This window comes from Fusarium proliferatum, assembly GCF_900067095.1.
Source record: "Fusarium proliferatum ET1 genome assembly, contig: FPRO_scaffold001, whole genome shotgun sequence".
Classification (NCBI taxonomy): Eukaryota; Fungi; Ascomycota; class Sordariomycetes; order Hypocreales; family Nectriaceae; genus Fusarium; species Fusarium proliferatum.
Window position 1 is genome coordinate 6150237 of NW_022194790.1, and position 15516 is coordinate 6165752.

Genomic DNA, 15516 nt, shown 5'->3' on the forward strand with positions numbered 1-15516 from the left:
CAAGGCGGCGGAACTGACAACTCAGCAACGTTACAACGCGCTGACCTGACGATAAGAACCCTGTCTTCTCCACCCCACCATGGGCCAAATATCGCCAATTTGCATTCTGACATGCCTTTATGTAGGATTGCCATTTTATTACACGGTATAACTTGAGATTATTACCTCTCTATTAAATGCTACGTCACTCCACTAGGTCATGCCAAAGCATGCATGCAGAAATCTACAGTTGTATTGATATAATTAAGGAATTATTACTAATAAATATGTATAAGCTCCTTGCCTCTTATAAGTACCTATAAACATAGTTTCCTCTATAGACTAGGTCTCTAGCAATTAATAAGTACTGTATTATTAGTATATTAATCTAAAGCTAAAGAAGGACTTATACACGGTCTAAAAAACATTCGTTATAACAGCTACATCTTGATTCACATGCTCGGGTCAGTTTATCGACGAAATGTCAACGTCTAGCTGCTCGATTAGTTTCTAGCTAAAGTTTAAACTACAACTTCCAGAGTAAAAAAAGCCGGCTTCAACAATAGCAACAAGCTACATACAATGTATAAACCGCTAGTTAAATCAAGATAGACACGGCAGTGTTGCCGGGATCCAAGACCATGTAGGGAATAGCGCCCTCATCCATCCCCTTACTCGTGATAAGGAACTCAACCTCGAGTTTCTTCAAGTCGAGATAGAATGCCTCACTGAACTTGCTGATACTCTTGTCCACATCACTCTCTCCAGACTTGTGTGCGCGCCACTGAGACTGCGCAAAATTGATCAGACTGCGCTCGCTGGGTACCTTGAAGCTCAATAGCCAGGGGATTTGAACGGAAAGTAGCCATTCCCTTTGACGATCAGCTGGTAGGGCGTCGAGAAGGTTTTTCTCGGTGTAGTTCTTGAGATCGGCGAGGGACGTCGGCAGTGGGTTGCACAGAGTGGAAGGTTTGGCGAGGACGAATGACTGATAGAAGCTCTGTAAGTAGTTGACGGCGCTGTGGAATGGAGCGGCGATGTGGATTGACATAGTCAAAGCATCACAGAGCTGATCAAGAGTCGTGATAGTTGGGAAGGTCTTGATCCAACCACTTGTCTGCATTTCCTTGCACCACTCTTTGACGTATGGGTCTTCTTGAACCATTTTATCGGCAGTTTTCTGGTCATAGTACATCAAGAGCATCTTCATGACATACGAGCGAATGGCATTCCACATGGAAACCATGTTCTTGGCGTATGCGTAGTTCTTGTACTTCTTGTCCGCGAGGCCCTCAGTAGTACTAGGGAACCCACGCTTGGACAAATCGTTGGGGACGTAATTGTTGACAAAGTCAAAATTCTCAAACTCATATTTGACGTATGAGTACAGGGCATCTGGGCTGACGCCAACAAGATCCTTGATCACTTGTGGAACAAGTGTTTCTCTTGCAGCAGCGTTAAGAGATAGAGTCTTGTACCAGTGAGGCTGAAGAATCTTGAAGATCGTGTGCTCCATAGGAATAGTACGATGGGTTGCAACGATCAAGGCCTCTTCGATCAAGTGAGCCCGAGTCAGGTGCACACCAACCTCATGACGAATCCAGTCTGAAACCTGGGCACAGGTCTTTGCATATCGCCACGGGTAGTCGTCCTTCTCCTTCACAGACGAGTCAGAGGGATCCTTGCGCTGGTTGAAAATGGTGACCGAGTCTTTCATGCTAGTCTTGTAGTCACACACAATGGCAATTGGGTGCAACTTGCCGTCCTCACGGAGCTGATAGAGAGTCACTGCTGAACAAGCCCAATTCTCGTCCGAAGAAGGCTCCTTGTGCTTCAACTCAGCATCAGGCTTCGCGCCAAAAGCCTTTCGGAAGTAGCGGGTGTCTTGCACGAAAAGCGAAGCAGAGTCAATGGTGGGAAGAGTCTTGGCCCAGTAATCCCACCCATCACGCTTTGCGGTCTCGATGAACTCGGCAAGGAGGTCCTTGGGGACCTTTTCGATGGTAGTGGGGTTGGTGCCAGTGAAAGACTGATCGGCGAAACGGCGATCGCTGAACCAATCAGGCAAAAGGCCGATATTGCGTCCTTGTTCAATATCGGTTCCTGATTTTCGATGTTCTGCGTTGTACTTGACAAAGGCGTCAATCGTGTTTCCTGCAGTCGGAGCGCCGGAGATGTTTCCGGTTTTAAGGCCAGTAATCCAAAGGGCTGTCTTGCCCAGAAAGGTATCTGGGATGATCTGCTTGATTATCAAACCAGTCTCAACGAGGCCGAGGGCGTTGAAGATTTTGCTCTCTTGTTCATTTTTGGGAATTGTCTGCAGATGGGGAGGATATCGAGAAGGCTTGCCATCTTCTGTCGGATAGGCCGACCATTGAAACAACTGTTTCTTTTGGCTGAGGTCTACATAGCGAGGTAGGGTAGGCTCAACTTGCAGAACATCAAAATACGACTCGTAGCTGAGGACGTGAGTATATATCCAGTCATCACTATGAATCAGCGGGTCTTACCTTCGCTCAATTCGGCCATATGCGTGAGTTAATGCAGCCTGAGTGCCAATATAGGTACCCTTCACGATGTTGCCTTTGCCAATTTCTGGCTTCGCCAAGAGATCTTTCTGGGGCTTGGCATAGATCTTGAGCTTCACGAGCTCGCTGTTGAAAACACCAGGGTCGATGTCGGAAAATGGCGCATCTTTGATACTAATGCTAGCCTCCTTCTTCTTCTCATCGAGCGAGGGATGCTTGAGAATGTCACCAGGCTTAGGCGCAGCGGGTATAGTTGGCGGAAGACTAGGCAGAACGACGGTGGTTGCCATTTTGAATAGACTGAAGAGTAAAAAGAATATAACTTGAGTAAAGAGGGCTCTGAGAGTTCTGAAGATAGAAAGGATTGAATGCCAAATGACCGGACTTCTGCTGGTATTTATAACTGAATTTCATAGATGCCTATCAGGGAACATAGATAGCTACCGATTACAACTCCTCCGTACCATTTCTGTTGAGGGCAATATGCACAGGGTTTCTCAAGTTACCTGTCATTTCTGTATACTGAGACTCGTTTGATTTCATGCCAAGATGGAAAGAAGCGCTTTTAGGAAAGACCTTGGCTTGAAGCTGAAAGCTGAAGAGCCGGAATAGCTTCCCCTTACGGGCCGATACCCCATATTAATGGACACAGAAGCAGCCATCGTGCCATATTAACTAGCTGCTCGGTTCTAGAATCTGAGCGATAGGTAGATAAGCGCTGGGGTTGACCGTTTCGGTGCGGATACGTCTGGATACTGATTAGAAGCTCAGCGTTGGAGTGAAAATGGGAGCTGAAAAGTGTCTCGTTGACCCACAGCTATCACATTTAATAATACGCTGCATCTGACTGGTCGCGAGAAATGTAAAAGTTTCTTCATGGCAATAATGCTACTTCGGCCAATTGGCAAGCTCAGAAAATACTATAGAAGGATTGACACCCTTTTTCCATATCTCACATCTCAGTCTTTACAAAGAAGCGCATATCCCATAATCCACCTACCAAGCCCAACCGTATTTCATATACAGAACCACCAACGCGTGCATTAAACTATTAAGAATAGCGCGTTTACTCATAGTGCATAACTTTCAATAGCGTGGCGCGCTCCATAATTACGAAGCATGCTGAACTGCGGCTCAGTGGGACCCCAGATACCATCAGCCCAAAACCTATCCAGTCACCATCGTCGGTCTAAGATACCCTTCACCGCCTATCCTAAGGCAGAGTTTCCAACTTGATGGATCCCCAGCAGTTGACGTTGTGATTCGTAGCTAAAACGTGGATTATCTATCTCTTAGGCTCCAACTGCCTTTTCCAAGCTAATACTGATCTCGTGATAGGGGCATTAAACTTCACGCCTATACAGGTCCGACCCATGCTAAGCGACCCCAATAGCGCACGAGTTATTTGCAATCCAGACCTTGATAGCAACCCACACCTTTCCCCTTCGGTCAAATGAGGCTGCGTTGAAAATCTACGTAGCCTTGTGTAATAGTCTAAGGCATTGCCCATCCCGCTTCGGTTCCCTCCTGCATAGCTTGTAGGTTTCCTCTTCGAGCTTCCGCAGGAAACGTCAGGAATCACGTCAAGATAAAGCTTGCTTTAAGCATATTGATAAGGGAGAGTTAGACCGAGGTATGCCGAATTAGTGCTACAGCTTAAACTCCAGAAACAACACCCCGCGTTGTTAAAGGTAATTACCTAGATATCAAAGTCAATAATCCATTTAAATTATAAGAAAATGGTAGCCCTTACTGTTATATATATGTTGATCTTACTTACTTTAGGCACGCAAAGTATAACTATTTGCAGAGTTTTTATTTGTTGCTCATTGGTGTCTGGTTCGTATTGACGGATTGAAGATAGGGAGGACTTTTACTGGAACAACGACCTAACCAGATAGCTAAGAGCGGCTTCCGCAGTTAGTCAGAGCTTGGTTATATAATAAAATCCTATAATTTGGGACCTTCTCTTCCTTTTTTTAATTCAACAAACAAACCAGTCTCTCATTTATCATCAGGCCGGTAGATAGTGTCATACATTACATCCGACCTTGCCATTCTTATAGCATTCCGGCCCAGACTGTCAATAGCTACATTACAAGGGAGAACAGCAAACAGCTTATTATAAGAATCGTAAGCACTACACCCACACCATATTTGCCAGATTTCGGCTTTTTGTAGAATGGTGACATAGGTTTCACGACACTATCACGTAGCTGTGTATGCTGAGGAATTTGAGCTAGATCAGAACAATTCACCGCCACACTTAGCAGCTTCTCCTGTCTGCTCCGACTACTTCTGTGCTTTTCACGTGCCCAGGATAGAAGATTTATATATATTCAGGGCTTTAGAAGAACTTGTAAGGCATTTAATCCACAAGCCTTAATTGGTTTGAAGCGTGTTAATGCCGCGACTTTCCTACTTTATGGAATTAATAGCTTGAATTGGTTTGACGAGCGATCCTAACTAGACTCTTTCTCGCTTAATAAGCGCGTAACCTTTCTCTGTAAGTAGTTCAACTAAACCTATATTATACAGTAATTTAAATGTAGAGGGATTATGCTGATAGCTAAAACTCTGAAATTCTTTTGCATGTATACGGAGATATATTTAGGCTTAAGCATTTAAGTATAATTATATCTTGACCCGTTAAATCTCTAATCAGCAAGCAGCTTATATAAACCTCCTATCTGTGATATCTTATAACATCTATGTTACTCTAATAAGGCTACTCTATCCCCAACTAACCCAACGACTGAAGACGTGAAACCCTCTTGAAGTTCCTCATTCACTATGCGATTAGCAGCCAAGGCTTTTTTCAGTCCATCTCAATCCCGTGCGAGTTACGCATATGCCTTTTGAAATTATCCTTCCTGCTGTTCGAGATAGCCTCTCGGCAGATAGAACAACGTAAAGACTCGCCAGAGATACCCAAAACCGTTGCAAGAAAGGGATGATAAACTCGAACATGCTTTTTCATATCCTGTTGTTCCGCTTTCTTTTCTGGGCAAACTGGACATATGACTGGCTTATAGTGATTGCGAGCGTGTTTCCTATATCGTCAACTTCCACTCGAGAGAGACTGAATAGTTTGACTCACTTCACACGACTTGCTAGTTTGTATGTCTGGCGAGGAGTCTTACATGCTGGATGCTTACAAAAGTATCCTGTAAGTTTACCGCCATGGGCATAATCGTTAATGGGAGGCAGTTTATCTTCCTGGAAGAGCTGTCGCGGTTGTCGCCGCTCTTCGTTGCTCCTAACCGACGCTCCGCTAACCGAATTGACCATGGCCATGCTGTGCTCATTCGGTGGAATCTGATCATGAGATCCAATGCCAGATAAATCTGGTCTGTTTGGAATAGCGGTTGGAGACTAATGCTCGCCGCTTTGATCAGAAGCATCGGTATGGGTGGGTAGAGCTGTTGCATCAACTGTTGGATGGAGCTCGAGTTCGCGCAACGATACGAATTGGGCCATTCCCCCCCTGGCAACAGGCGAGTGATCTTCCATCTTTCTCTTTTGTAATACTCAACAACAAGCATTCCAGGGACGTAGTGAGAGCCAACTGAGGGAATATGCTCTGTCAGGCTGCGTCAGACCATTGGCTCAGCCAATCAAGTACGGAAGCGGATGCAGACACGGTGTTGTATACTTATAAACTTACAACGCTTCTTTCTAGATTCTGTTTGCTGTAGGAAATCGAGGTGCAAAATCTTAGAAGCAAAAAGCAGAGTAGTTGGACGAGCAGGCTTTTTAGCTCCAGACTCGTACTTATCTCATCCTACCGACTCGAATTGTGCTAATGCTTACCAAGGCCAATTTCATTGGACCGTTGCGGGTGCGACAGGACATCGATGATACAATCTTGTTCGCGTTTTCAGTAACAGGGTATCAATACAAGATCCCATTGGCCAATATGCAAGAGGCATACCATTTTAGCCATGTGACTGACGTGTTCACATCCGACAGTTGGCTTGTCACCCAACCAGCAATGAATTTTCAAGCCGCAATATGTCTGAGGCCTGCCACGCTACTCGGGGTGAAATCCCTGACGGTTCTTCTGAAATGACACACCTCGCACTTCATGAACTTCGAACCATCACGCGATCAATCAATAAAGTTTTCAATAGGCATTCACCCTCTCTGCTTAGACTACTTTCATCAAGGTATTTGTGAATATGGGTAAGCATTTAGCAAAGCTATTGTCGCAGTACGTTGACTTATTATTAGAATCAAATGGAACTCAGCAACCGCTTCCGGTCGCTCTAGAGCCGGGGGTAGTCAAACGTTTCTACCCTCCTCTTTTATTATTAATTGTCTTGACATCTATGTGTCCACGACGAAGACTAGGAGAGGACCCAGAATTCGATGCTTTGACAGGTCTGGAGCCACTTTTCCGAGCATTTGTTTCCAAAATTGCATACCTTTGTTGCACCGAGGTTGGTAGCGGAGCAATCTCGGCTTGTGCTGTGTTACAGCTGCCCGATTGTGTCCAGTATGTGATTGGCTTCAACCACCAAAGTTCAGAAAGACACGAAGCTATTCAAGCTAGTATAGCTTCTATTCTGCGTATGTTCTCTGCAGCTCCACCGGAGCATAGTGCGGAAAGAGAAAACCTTCGGATCCAGGCCCTACACGCATCGCTCGAGTTGTGCAAAAGCCGGGTAAATGGATACTTGAGATCGCTGAAAGTCCATCTACAAGCTTGCACTGAAGCCTGTGAGCGTGAGAGCACCCAGGAAAGTAAGTTCCGTATTTTCTGTTTGCGGTTTCCAAATGGAACTGATAAGTCTTAGGCAAATCGACTCAAAATGAAATATCCCAAATCCTACGCCTTCTAGAAGCCTGTTTTGACGCATGTCACTCTGAACCAGGTGAGTATTTGGATCGTTTTATCCAGGGTCAACTGCCGATCTAATGATTATTTATTAAGTAAATCACTTCAGCGTATGTGACTTGATTACTTCTTTAAGCAGCTTCTTCAAGTCCCATATATTTGTCGACGTCAGGCGCCGTGTGGCGCGTGAGGATAGCATGATGTCAACGACATACTGGTCAGACTTTGTTCATGTGGCAGGTCGACTGCTTACCTATAAGCGTGCAGTAGACTTGATGGACTTAGTATCAGAGATCTGGCCTCAGCTCTTCTCAGACATTCAAATCTGCATGATACCATCAAGTTCAACAGTGGTTGGTGTTCTTCCTCCAAATCCATGGAAGGCTGCTCAGATCATGAGCAAAATGACTAGCGATGCGTCGTTGTTGGATCGTTTCGCAGCACAGTTAGGCTCACTTTCTGTCCACGACATAGACGCCAAGGTCTCTGAACTTTGGCGTGGTGCACCTCTCCCCAAGGTGCATGCAGAAGTGCTAGTACATGACTGGCTAGAAAGGTCCGAAGGTGGAATCCGTCCTGAACGGTTTTTCAATCGTTGGAAATTCATCGGATCAAGCAAACCACCCTGCAAACTGTGCTCTTACTTTTTCGATGAGTATCCAACTGACGTTCAAGTCCGGCCCTCACATCAAAATGCATATTTTGCCTGGCGAATGCCTGATGTGTATGAATCCCAAGGCGAGGAATCAAGCCGTAAACGAATGCTGGTTATGGAAAGCATCAAGGCTCGAATCAGAGCAGACGTTGTGCGAATACTATCTGAGAAGCTAGCTGATGGACGACCTCATGATTCAAGTGCATATATATCCTTGTGGCGTGGCACAGCGCCAGGTCCTCCTGGCAACGCTATCTCACTAGAAGCAACCACTCAGTTGCTCGAATCTCACACGCTCTCGAAAAAGCACGAACAAGGTTCCACCGATCGAGAGTCTGCCAAGGAAGTGGTGAAAGTGCTAGATGAGAACCATGAGGAGGAATTACTTTTCAAAGGTAGATCAGCTGTCCGAAAGACTTAACAGAACCGACCGAGAGCACAATGACTAATTATTTTAAATACTGTGATAAAATAATTTAAGTTTATATATTCTTCGTCATCTGAATCTTTCTTTCTCTTGTCCAGTATGGGCAAAATTAAGCGCATGAACTGCAGCTGACCGCTTACAATGTTCCCACTCAGGGTCAGAGGTGGCCTTCCTGGCTGGTATCTGCGGCGGTATCCCCGAAATATAATGACCCAACGATGGAAGCAGAGAAGTCTTTCTTGGTGACGTGATAGTTAGTTCAAACGAGGTACGGTACGTGGTACCAAGACAACTTCGTGACCAAACAACCCATCCATGCCGCGAGAAAAGCGATAAGCAATTTTCTTATCCACATGAGAAATGATGTCTTTCTTAACGATCTTACAGAAAGATCAGCAAAGGTTTTGGAACAAATCCAGCAGAATGGCAACTCGAAGTATCAGCACCTTGGCTCAGCCAGTGATCGGCTCTACGAACCAACCTAACAGCATCAGATCGACACTTTGGTACTATGTACATGCTTTAGCAGCCATGCCAGGTATGCGAGCGCTGTCGCGATATATCATGCGGTGAGGCGGGATGTGATGAGAATTTCCTTGTACCGAGATATCGGCTGAAGGAGAAAATACTCTGGGAAGAGCAAAGGAGTATTTGCGAGGCACAAAAGCCTCAGATCTTTATGTGTCGGTTTGGTTCCGGGACACGGTACTCAAGTCGAGCCGGGGTGGAGATGAACTTGCTGAGCCCTTTGGTATTGCAGCTTTTGAGATGGAGAGCGTTGGTTTATGGGGAGACTTGGCCATGTATTGTGGTGAAAGGTGACTGACTATGCAGACACTCACAAGAACAAGGAATGGCAAGATTTTGCGGCGGCCACGTCCGCTTCCGTTGTTAAAGCTTTGCTAGAACGATATATCATAACTGATAAATAGACTCGACGTATTGAGGGCTTTGGATGTGTATGTTAGATTATTCAGTCGAAGAGGGTCGATATGACATGTATACCTTAGAAGCCTTCATACCATCTGCCTGTGAGCTCCCATTATTACCTTTAGACATTGCTTCATGGGCCACATAAACTTCGGAACGGGCCGATGATGGCATTGGAAGCTATGAAGCATGGTCTGAGCTGTAAATTTTACATTCCTGCCGTATATCCGAACGCAATTCAACAGGAAGGACCGGAACCTTTGTTGCGAGTGTACACTGACCAACTGTCAGGTCCCAATAGTACACTCGATATGAGAGGTACCTCTGAGTCGGATACATTGCGTCTTCATCTGTACTTCCGAAAAGTCTGTCTTCCAAAAGGTCCAAACAGATAGCGGTTGCATCGAGCGCGGGAGAAGGTTGAGCCTCGCGATATTTTCCGACATCAATTGAGGACTTATGGCATAAAGGCTGGGGTTCAATGACATGATCTGACGAGAAAAGGGAGGATAAGAAGAATAAACTTAGTTCTGGTCACAGATAATGAAATACAGCTGATAAATACGCAATGCGTCCAACCAGACTCGAAACACGGCGCATGAAAAGGAGCCTCAATGCAACGCAACACAACAAAACCTTGTGCAATCCCAGCATCGGCAAATTCTGTGACACGGCAGTTGTGATACACGCGATATGGCTGCTGTGATGACGACGTGCACACTCTGCAATCTATCTCTCATCCGCGAACTCCGAATGCCGTATCTCCTCTGTGCGAATGAAGACTCGTTATCGTCGCCCGTCTGCTTACTTTATCTGCGTTATCATTGCTCTCCCGTTCACATCTGCCGACGACATTTATTAGCTCCAACGCAGGCATGTCGCAGGGAAAAACTCTCCTCGCCTCGTTTTCCCAGTAACATGCTGTAGGTATATAATTATGATGACATTTATTTATTAAAACGTAAAAATGTGCTCGGATATCTGCATCAGCTGTATTTGCCGTGTTTACTTGCCGAGCTGGTGGATCATTTTGTCCCCAAATACCCCAGAATGACCTGTGGGGGCAAACCTGGAGTACCCGAAGACCGAGACTGTCATCAAGATCTGGTCTAAGTTGGAAAGTGATATAAGAAGAGAGTATGCTGGATAGAAAAATAAAGAAAATAAACCACTTCAGTGCCTTCTTCAACAATTCTTTAATTTGTTTGCCCTTTTTTGTGCCTTCAACATGCACAGTGGCTTGGTTGAAACGCTTCTCAGTGCCCTCGCCCAGCATTGGGTGTTGGTACTTACATCACTGACTGTCGCGTGGCTGGTCAAGAACAGATATCACCATGGTCTAAATAAATACCCCGGTCCCTTTTTGGCGTCTTTGACGGATTGGTGGCGCTTCTGGGATGTTTATGGGCAGAGACCTGAGGTGACACTGCAGAAACTCCATGCTAAGCATGGTGATATTGTCAGATATGGACCAAATGCTCTATCATTTGCAGACCCTGCTGTTCTCAAGTCCATTTATGGTCTCAGCAAGGGTTATGTCAAGGTACGTCATTCACTTGGCTCCAGAAACTCATGCTTACTGTCTTCAGTCCGACTTTTACATCGTACAACAATCCGTGGTCAAGGGCCACCGTCTCGCATCTCTCTTCAGCACAACAGACAATGACTTCCACTCCCAATTCCGCCGATGTGTCAACTCTGCCTTCTCCATGAGCGCACTCGTTCAATACGAGCCCTTTGTCGACAACACCACCAAATTATTCTTGGAACAGACCGAGAATCTCTTTGCCAAGAGGTCTGATGTCTGTGACTTTACACAATGGCTTCAGTTCTACGCTTTTGATGTCATTGGCGAGATCACTTACAGCAAGAGACATGGCTTCATTGAGAAGAATGAGGACGTCGAAGGTATTGTCGCGTACCTAGGCAAGCTGTTCCTCTATGTTGCACCTGTAAGCCATCCATTCATTTATCCAAGCTCTTACTAACAGGTCTCAGATCGGACAAATTCCCTTCCTGGATCTTATCTTCCAGAAGAACCCTATCTACCTCAAGCTCTCCCAGTGGGGTCTCTTTGACTCAACAATCGCCGTCGCACGCTTCGCCCGCGCCCGCATGGCTGAACGTCTCATCCCTGAGCTCAAGTCGGTTGATAGCCTCCCCACCAGCAACCTCAAGAAACAGCCCCTCGGTCAAGACTTGCTCTCCAAGTTCATCGCCGCTCGTGAAGCCCGCCCCGAGTTCATGACAGACACTCTGGTCCAAACCATGGCTGTTTCCATGGCTTTTGCAGGTTCGGAAACTACCGCTATTACCCTCTCCGCCGTCTTCTACTACCTCCTCCGAAACCCCGAGTGCTACCAGAAGCTCAAAAATGAGCTTGATGAGGCTGCCAAGGCCGGTGTCTTTTCTGACTACGAAACTGGTCTTGTCACTTTCTCTGAGGCTCAGAAGTTCCCTTACCTTCATGCCTGTGTCCAGGAAGCTTTCCGAATGCACCCCGCACCAGGTCTTCCCCTTGAGAGAATCGTTCCTCCCCAGGGAGCAGAAATCGGAGGCGAGTTTATCAAGGGCGGCACGATCGTCGGTGTCTCAGCCTGGATCATCCATAACCGCCCAGAGATCTTTGGCACCGACACTGATGTGTACCGGCCTGAGCGCTGGTTGCCTGATCCTAAGCTTGACGCTGAAGAGGAAGATAAGCGTATCAAGAAGATGACGGGTATGATGTTCCAGTTCGGCATGGGTAGCCGAACATGCATTGGCAAGAATATCAGTCTCCTCGAGATCTACAAGGTTGTGCCAAGTCTTCTAAGACGATTCGAGGTAAGCTTAACTCATCCCGCGCTTTGATGAAGTCAACACTAACAAGAAGCAGATTAACTTTGAAGACCCAAGCAAGGAGTGGAGAATCATCAACGCCTGGTTCGTCAAGCAGACAGACTTCAACGTCAAATTCACACGGAGGGAACTCGTACAGCCAGAATTCTCAGAGAAGCAGGAATGAATTATATAATGAATTGTAATGACATAGATTGTAAAAGTTTATATCACTTATAGATAGTTCTAAGCAATGCTGCTGCTCTTGATGATAGTTCCGAAGGCGTCGCCAATCTCGCTCAGTGACACCTTGACCAGCTGTGAGGCGTCGACGCCGGGGATGTCACGGTCACCGACGGCGTCTTCGGGGATGATGACGTCGAAGCCAAGCTCGTCAGCTTGACGCGCCGTAGTCGAGACGCAGACATGAGCCTTCACATGATTAGTCTTGCTTCTCAGTAATGCAACTCAGTGACTTACCATGTAGCCTGTAAGAACAACCTTCTTCTTCCCAGTCTTATCTAAGACGCTCTGAAGATCCGTCTTGGTGAATGAACCAGGGAAGTTCTTGTGGATAACAGCCTCGCCATCCTTAGGCTTCAGCTCGTCAAACTCCTCAGCGAGCTTAGTACCTGGGGTGAACACTGGCGCGCCCTCTGGTGTATCATGTACAACATGCACGACACTCCCATTCGCAGCTCGGTATTTCTCCAAAAGTCCAGCGATGACTTTGCGCGACTCAGCAGCGTTGACCACTTTGAGCTGGCCCTCAGCGTACTCATTCTGCGCATCGATGATGATGAGAACGCTGTCGGAGGGGCTAGCCGTCGAGGCGGGAATGCCAACGAGGTCGCGGAATGAAGTTGCTGAGGCCATTTTTGATGCTGATTATGTTGTGAATAATGAGTGTTGTTACAATAGGTGCGTGTGTCTTTATATACTGGTTAGGTCATTGACATGACCCCTCACCTGGAGCAATGGGTTAACTTGACGATATTCCCATTACTCAGCAACCAAGGTCGAATTAAGGTAAATGATCACGTAATTGGAAGGAAAGCCGACAGGTGATTAATCCAGGTACAGCGCAAAATCACCAATTACGCCTTGACTAGGCTGGATATTGACTGTTGTGTCCTTTGGTCCGAAGAGCGATCTCGAATATCATTGGATGAGATCATTAGGTTTATGCCCAATTAGTATATTATAGCCGACAGAATGGGTCTTCGATTCCATCCCACTGGTCCATCATCTGCTGTACAGTAATAAGTAACGTTATGATCATTACCAAAAGCTAGAAGTGACTATAATTTCTGGCATAACGCTAAGATAGACATATGAAACTTTTCATGCGATTTGCACTAGTACGATGAGGAGTCTTCTGAAATGATCTCGCCCACTTCTATGAGTAATCGATTGTATCAATTATGAAGGTGTTAATCTAGTCATAGGATGTCCAGCAATTTAACCGTATATCATCCTCCCATCATCAAATCATTTTCTAGTCTATGGCGAAAGGGTATACCCATTTGTCCCATATCCATAAGCGCATACATTTCGTGCCTCCCACTTCAAGAAGTCCTCCAGGTCATGATCCAGATTACATCCCATCGGAGGTATTTCAGACTTGTCTAAGTCCTTCCCATCTAAAGAGATCTGGATCGGCATCATTGGACTCAGCGGACTTGATAAAGAGCTCGCTGTGGAGCTATCGATATCTTCTTGCGTCGCTGCCCATTCCTGCGTTTTTTGGCGTATCATTCTGGGTCGAATTGGTTTTGGTGACTTGAGCGATGGCATGCGGCAGTCTATGGTCGGTCGGATAACTGTGAGGTGTTTTGTTTCGTCCTGGCGTTTGTTGCTCAGGGCGTTGGTGAGGGCTTCGAATGCTTTGTCTGTTTGGCGGGTGATGCACTTGTCGCAATCTGCTGAAGCACTCAATGTGTGTCTGTAATCTATTGGTGAATTGTTGGTATTCGCGGCTGGAAGATTTGGCATCATTGAGTGTCTTTGTTGACGCTGTGCCATTCCAGATAAGTTGGTTGTTTGGAGTCGCAATGGTGATCGACGTCTGAGTTGTGTAATATTTGAGCCAGCTGATGGTGATTTCCTCTCATCCATACTGCTGTCCCATTTTATATCTGATCCACCTCTGCTGATAACAGTGAGGAACTCCTCCTTGCCTTCAAAGCTACTTGGCCGTAGCACGCATGCAGATTGGCTATGTTGGTCCAATGAGGGCGAAAAGGACATGGAATTGCGGACGTCGTGGACTGCAGAAACAGTTTGAATGAAGATGGGTTCGGAATCATCGAGGCTTCCGAATGGTTTTGCAGTCGTCGGCCATTTTATTAGCGATGGAGCTGGTGATGCTGGCTCGGCGCTGTGTATTTTTGGGCTCTCAAATGACAGGGATGGCTCGCTGTCGGTAGGTGATTTTGTAGCGGGCGTTTGCGATAGCTCGAGAGCCTTGCATCGTTGCTCCCAAAACTCAAGGCCATCGAACCTCTTTACCATTGTGTACTCGGTATATGCTAGCACGATAGTAAATCCATGGAATAAATAATGATGTTATAGTTAGAGGCAAAAAGAAAACATGAAGAAAAGAAAGAATGGGGTCGTTTCGTTGAAATTATACTGAGACAATAACATAATCAAGGGAGCATCCCTAGAAAGGACGAGGGCAAGGCTACTGTAATTAGACACAGAGCCCCATTTGCATTCCGGCACCGTTACGATGTGACGTCCTCGTATTGCGCAGAGCCTAATGGTAGACTCGGCGACACCTACGAGCTACAGGGGTTAATTGATGGTATCGTGACATTTTGTTGTGTGGCTCGTGCCGATTACGTCTGGAACGAGCCGTTGACTGGCTGCACAGCCACGCTCCATTAACACGAGATAAAAATAGCAGCAATAAACGTGGCATGGTTCTGCAAGCTTGTGCTCCATTGAGCTAGTCACGGGCAAACTGTTCACAGTTGAGTTTTGGTGGGATGAAAAGTATTTAAGATTCTGGTGTCCGAGGTGTCCGACCGGGCTTTATGTGGGAGAGTGGCTGGAGACAACGTCACGCGACTGTCGCCCTGGCTTAGAAACATGACGTAGCGTAACCCTTAGCTACCCTAGAGATCATCGATTCCAGGACATTAAACGGAGAGTTGCCCCTGCAAAAGGCCATTAAATCAGCTCAAAGAGGATGTTAAACCCTCATTGATGTTTAGTTGTTTCGAAAACAACGATTGTGATTTTATAGTGACAGATCTACGTATATGGTTGTGACAAAATGCGCTACACTTTGTCCCCACGCCATCTCAGAGACCCCAGTCATAGGTGTCAT

At 46.2% G+C, this 15516-nt stretch overlaps 6 protein-coding genes across 6 annotated transcripts; 2 read left to right on the forward strand and 4 right to left on the reverse strand.

Annotated features, from left to right (window-relative positions):
• Positions 1-577: 577 nt before the first annotated feature.
• FPRO_00077 (uncharacterized protein) lies at positions 578-2797 on the reverse strand (the record flags this gene model as incomplete). The annotated part of the gene is made up of 2 exons (XM_031225792.1): positions 578-2438; positions 2490-2797. 2 exons carry the CDS (start codon positions 2795-2797, stop codon positions 578-580), a joined length of 2169 nt encoding a protein of 722 aa, XP_031076393.1.
• A 2528-nt stretch (positions 2798-5325) lies between these two features.
• FPRO_00076 (uncharacterized protein) lies at positions 5326-5804 on the reverse strand (the record flags this gene model as incomplete). The annotated part of the gene is made up of 2 exons (XM_031225793.1): positions 5326-5560; positions 5608-5804. The coding sequence occupies 2 exons, from the start codon at positions 5802-5804 to the stop codon at positions 5326-5328; spliced, it is 432 nt and encodes a 143-aa protein (XP_031076394.1).
• Positions 5805-6688: 884 nt separating this feature from the next.
• FPRO_00075 (uncharacterized protein) lies at positions 6689-8423 on the forward strand (the record flags this gene model as incomplete). The annotated part of the gene is made up of 3 exons (XM_031225794.1): positions 6689-7253; positions 7307-7384; positions 7444-8423. The coding sequence occupies 3 exons, from the start codon at positions 6689-6691 to the stop codon at positions 8421-8423; spliced, it is 1623 nt and encodes a 540-aa protein (XP_031076395.1).
• Positions 8424-10587: 2164 nt separating this feature from the next.
• Positions 10588-12366, forward strand: FPRO_00074 (uncharacterized protein; the record flags this gene model as incomplete). Its single annotated transcript, XM_031225796.1, has 4 exons — positions 10588-10902; positions 10949-11311; positions 11358-12185; positions 12238-12366. 4 exons carry the CDS (start codon positions 10588-10590, stop codon positions 12364-12366), a joined length of 1635 nt encoding a protein of 544 aa, XP_031076396.1.
• Positions 12367-12425: 59 nt separating this feature from the next.
• On the reverse strand, positions 12426-13055 carry FPRO_00073 (putative amidases related to nicotinamidase; the record flags this gene model as incomplete). Its single annotated transcript, XM_031225797.1, has 2 exons — positions 12426-12611; positions 12660-13055. 2 exons carry the CDS (start codon positions 13053-13055, stop codon positions 12426-12428), a joined length of 582 nt encoding a protein of 193 aa, XP_031076397.1.
• A 627-nt stretch (positions 13056-13682) lies between these two features.
• FPRO_00072 (uncharacterized protein) lies at positions 13683-14693 on the reverse strand (the record flags this gene model as incomplete). The annotated part of the gene is made up of 1 exon (XM_031225798.1): positions 13683-14693. One exon carries the CDS (start codon positions 14691-14693, stop codon positions 13683-13685), a length of 1011 nt encoding a protein of 336 aa, XP_031076398.1.
• Positions 14694-15516: the final 823 nt, after the last annotated feature.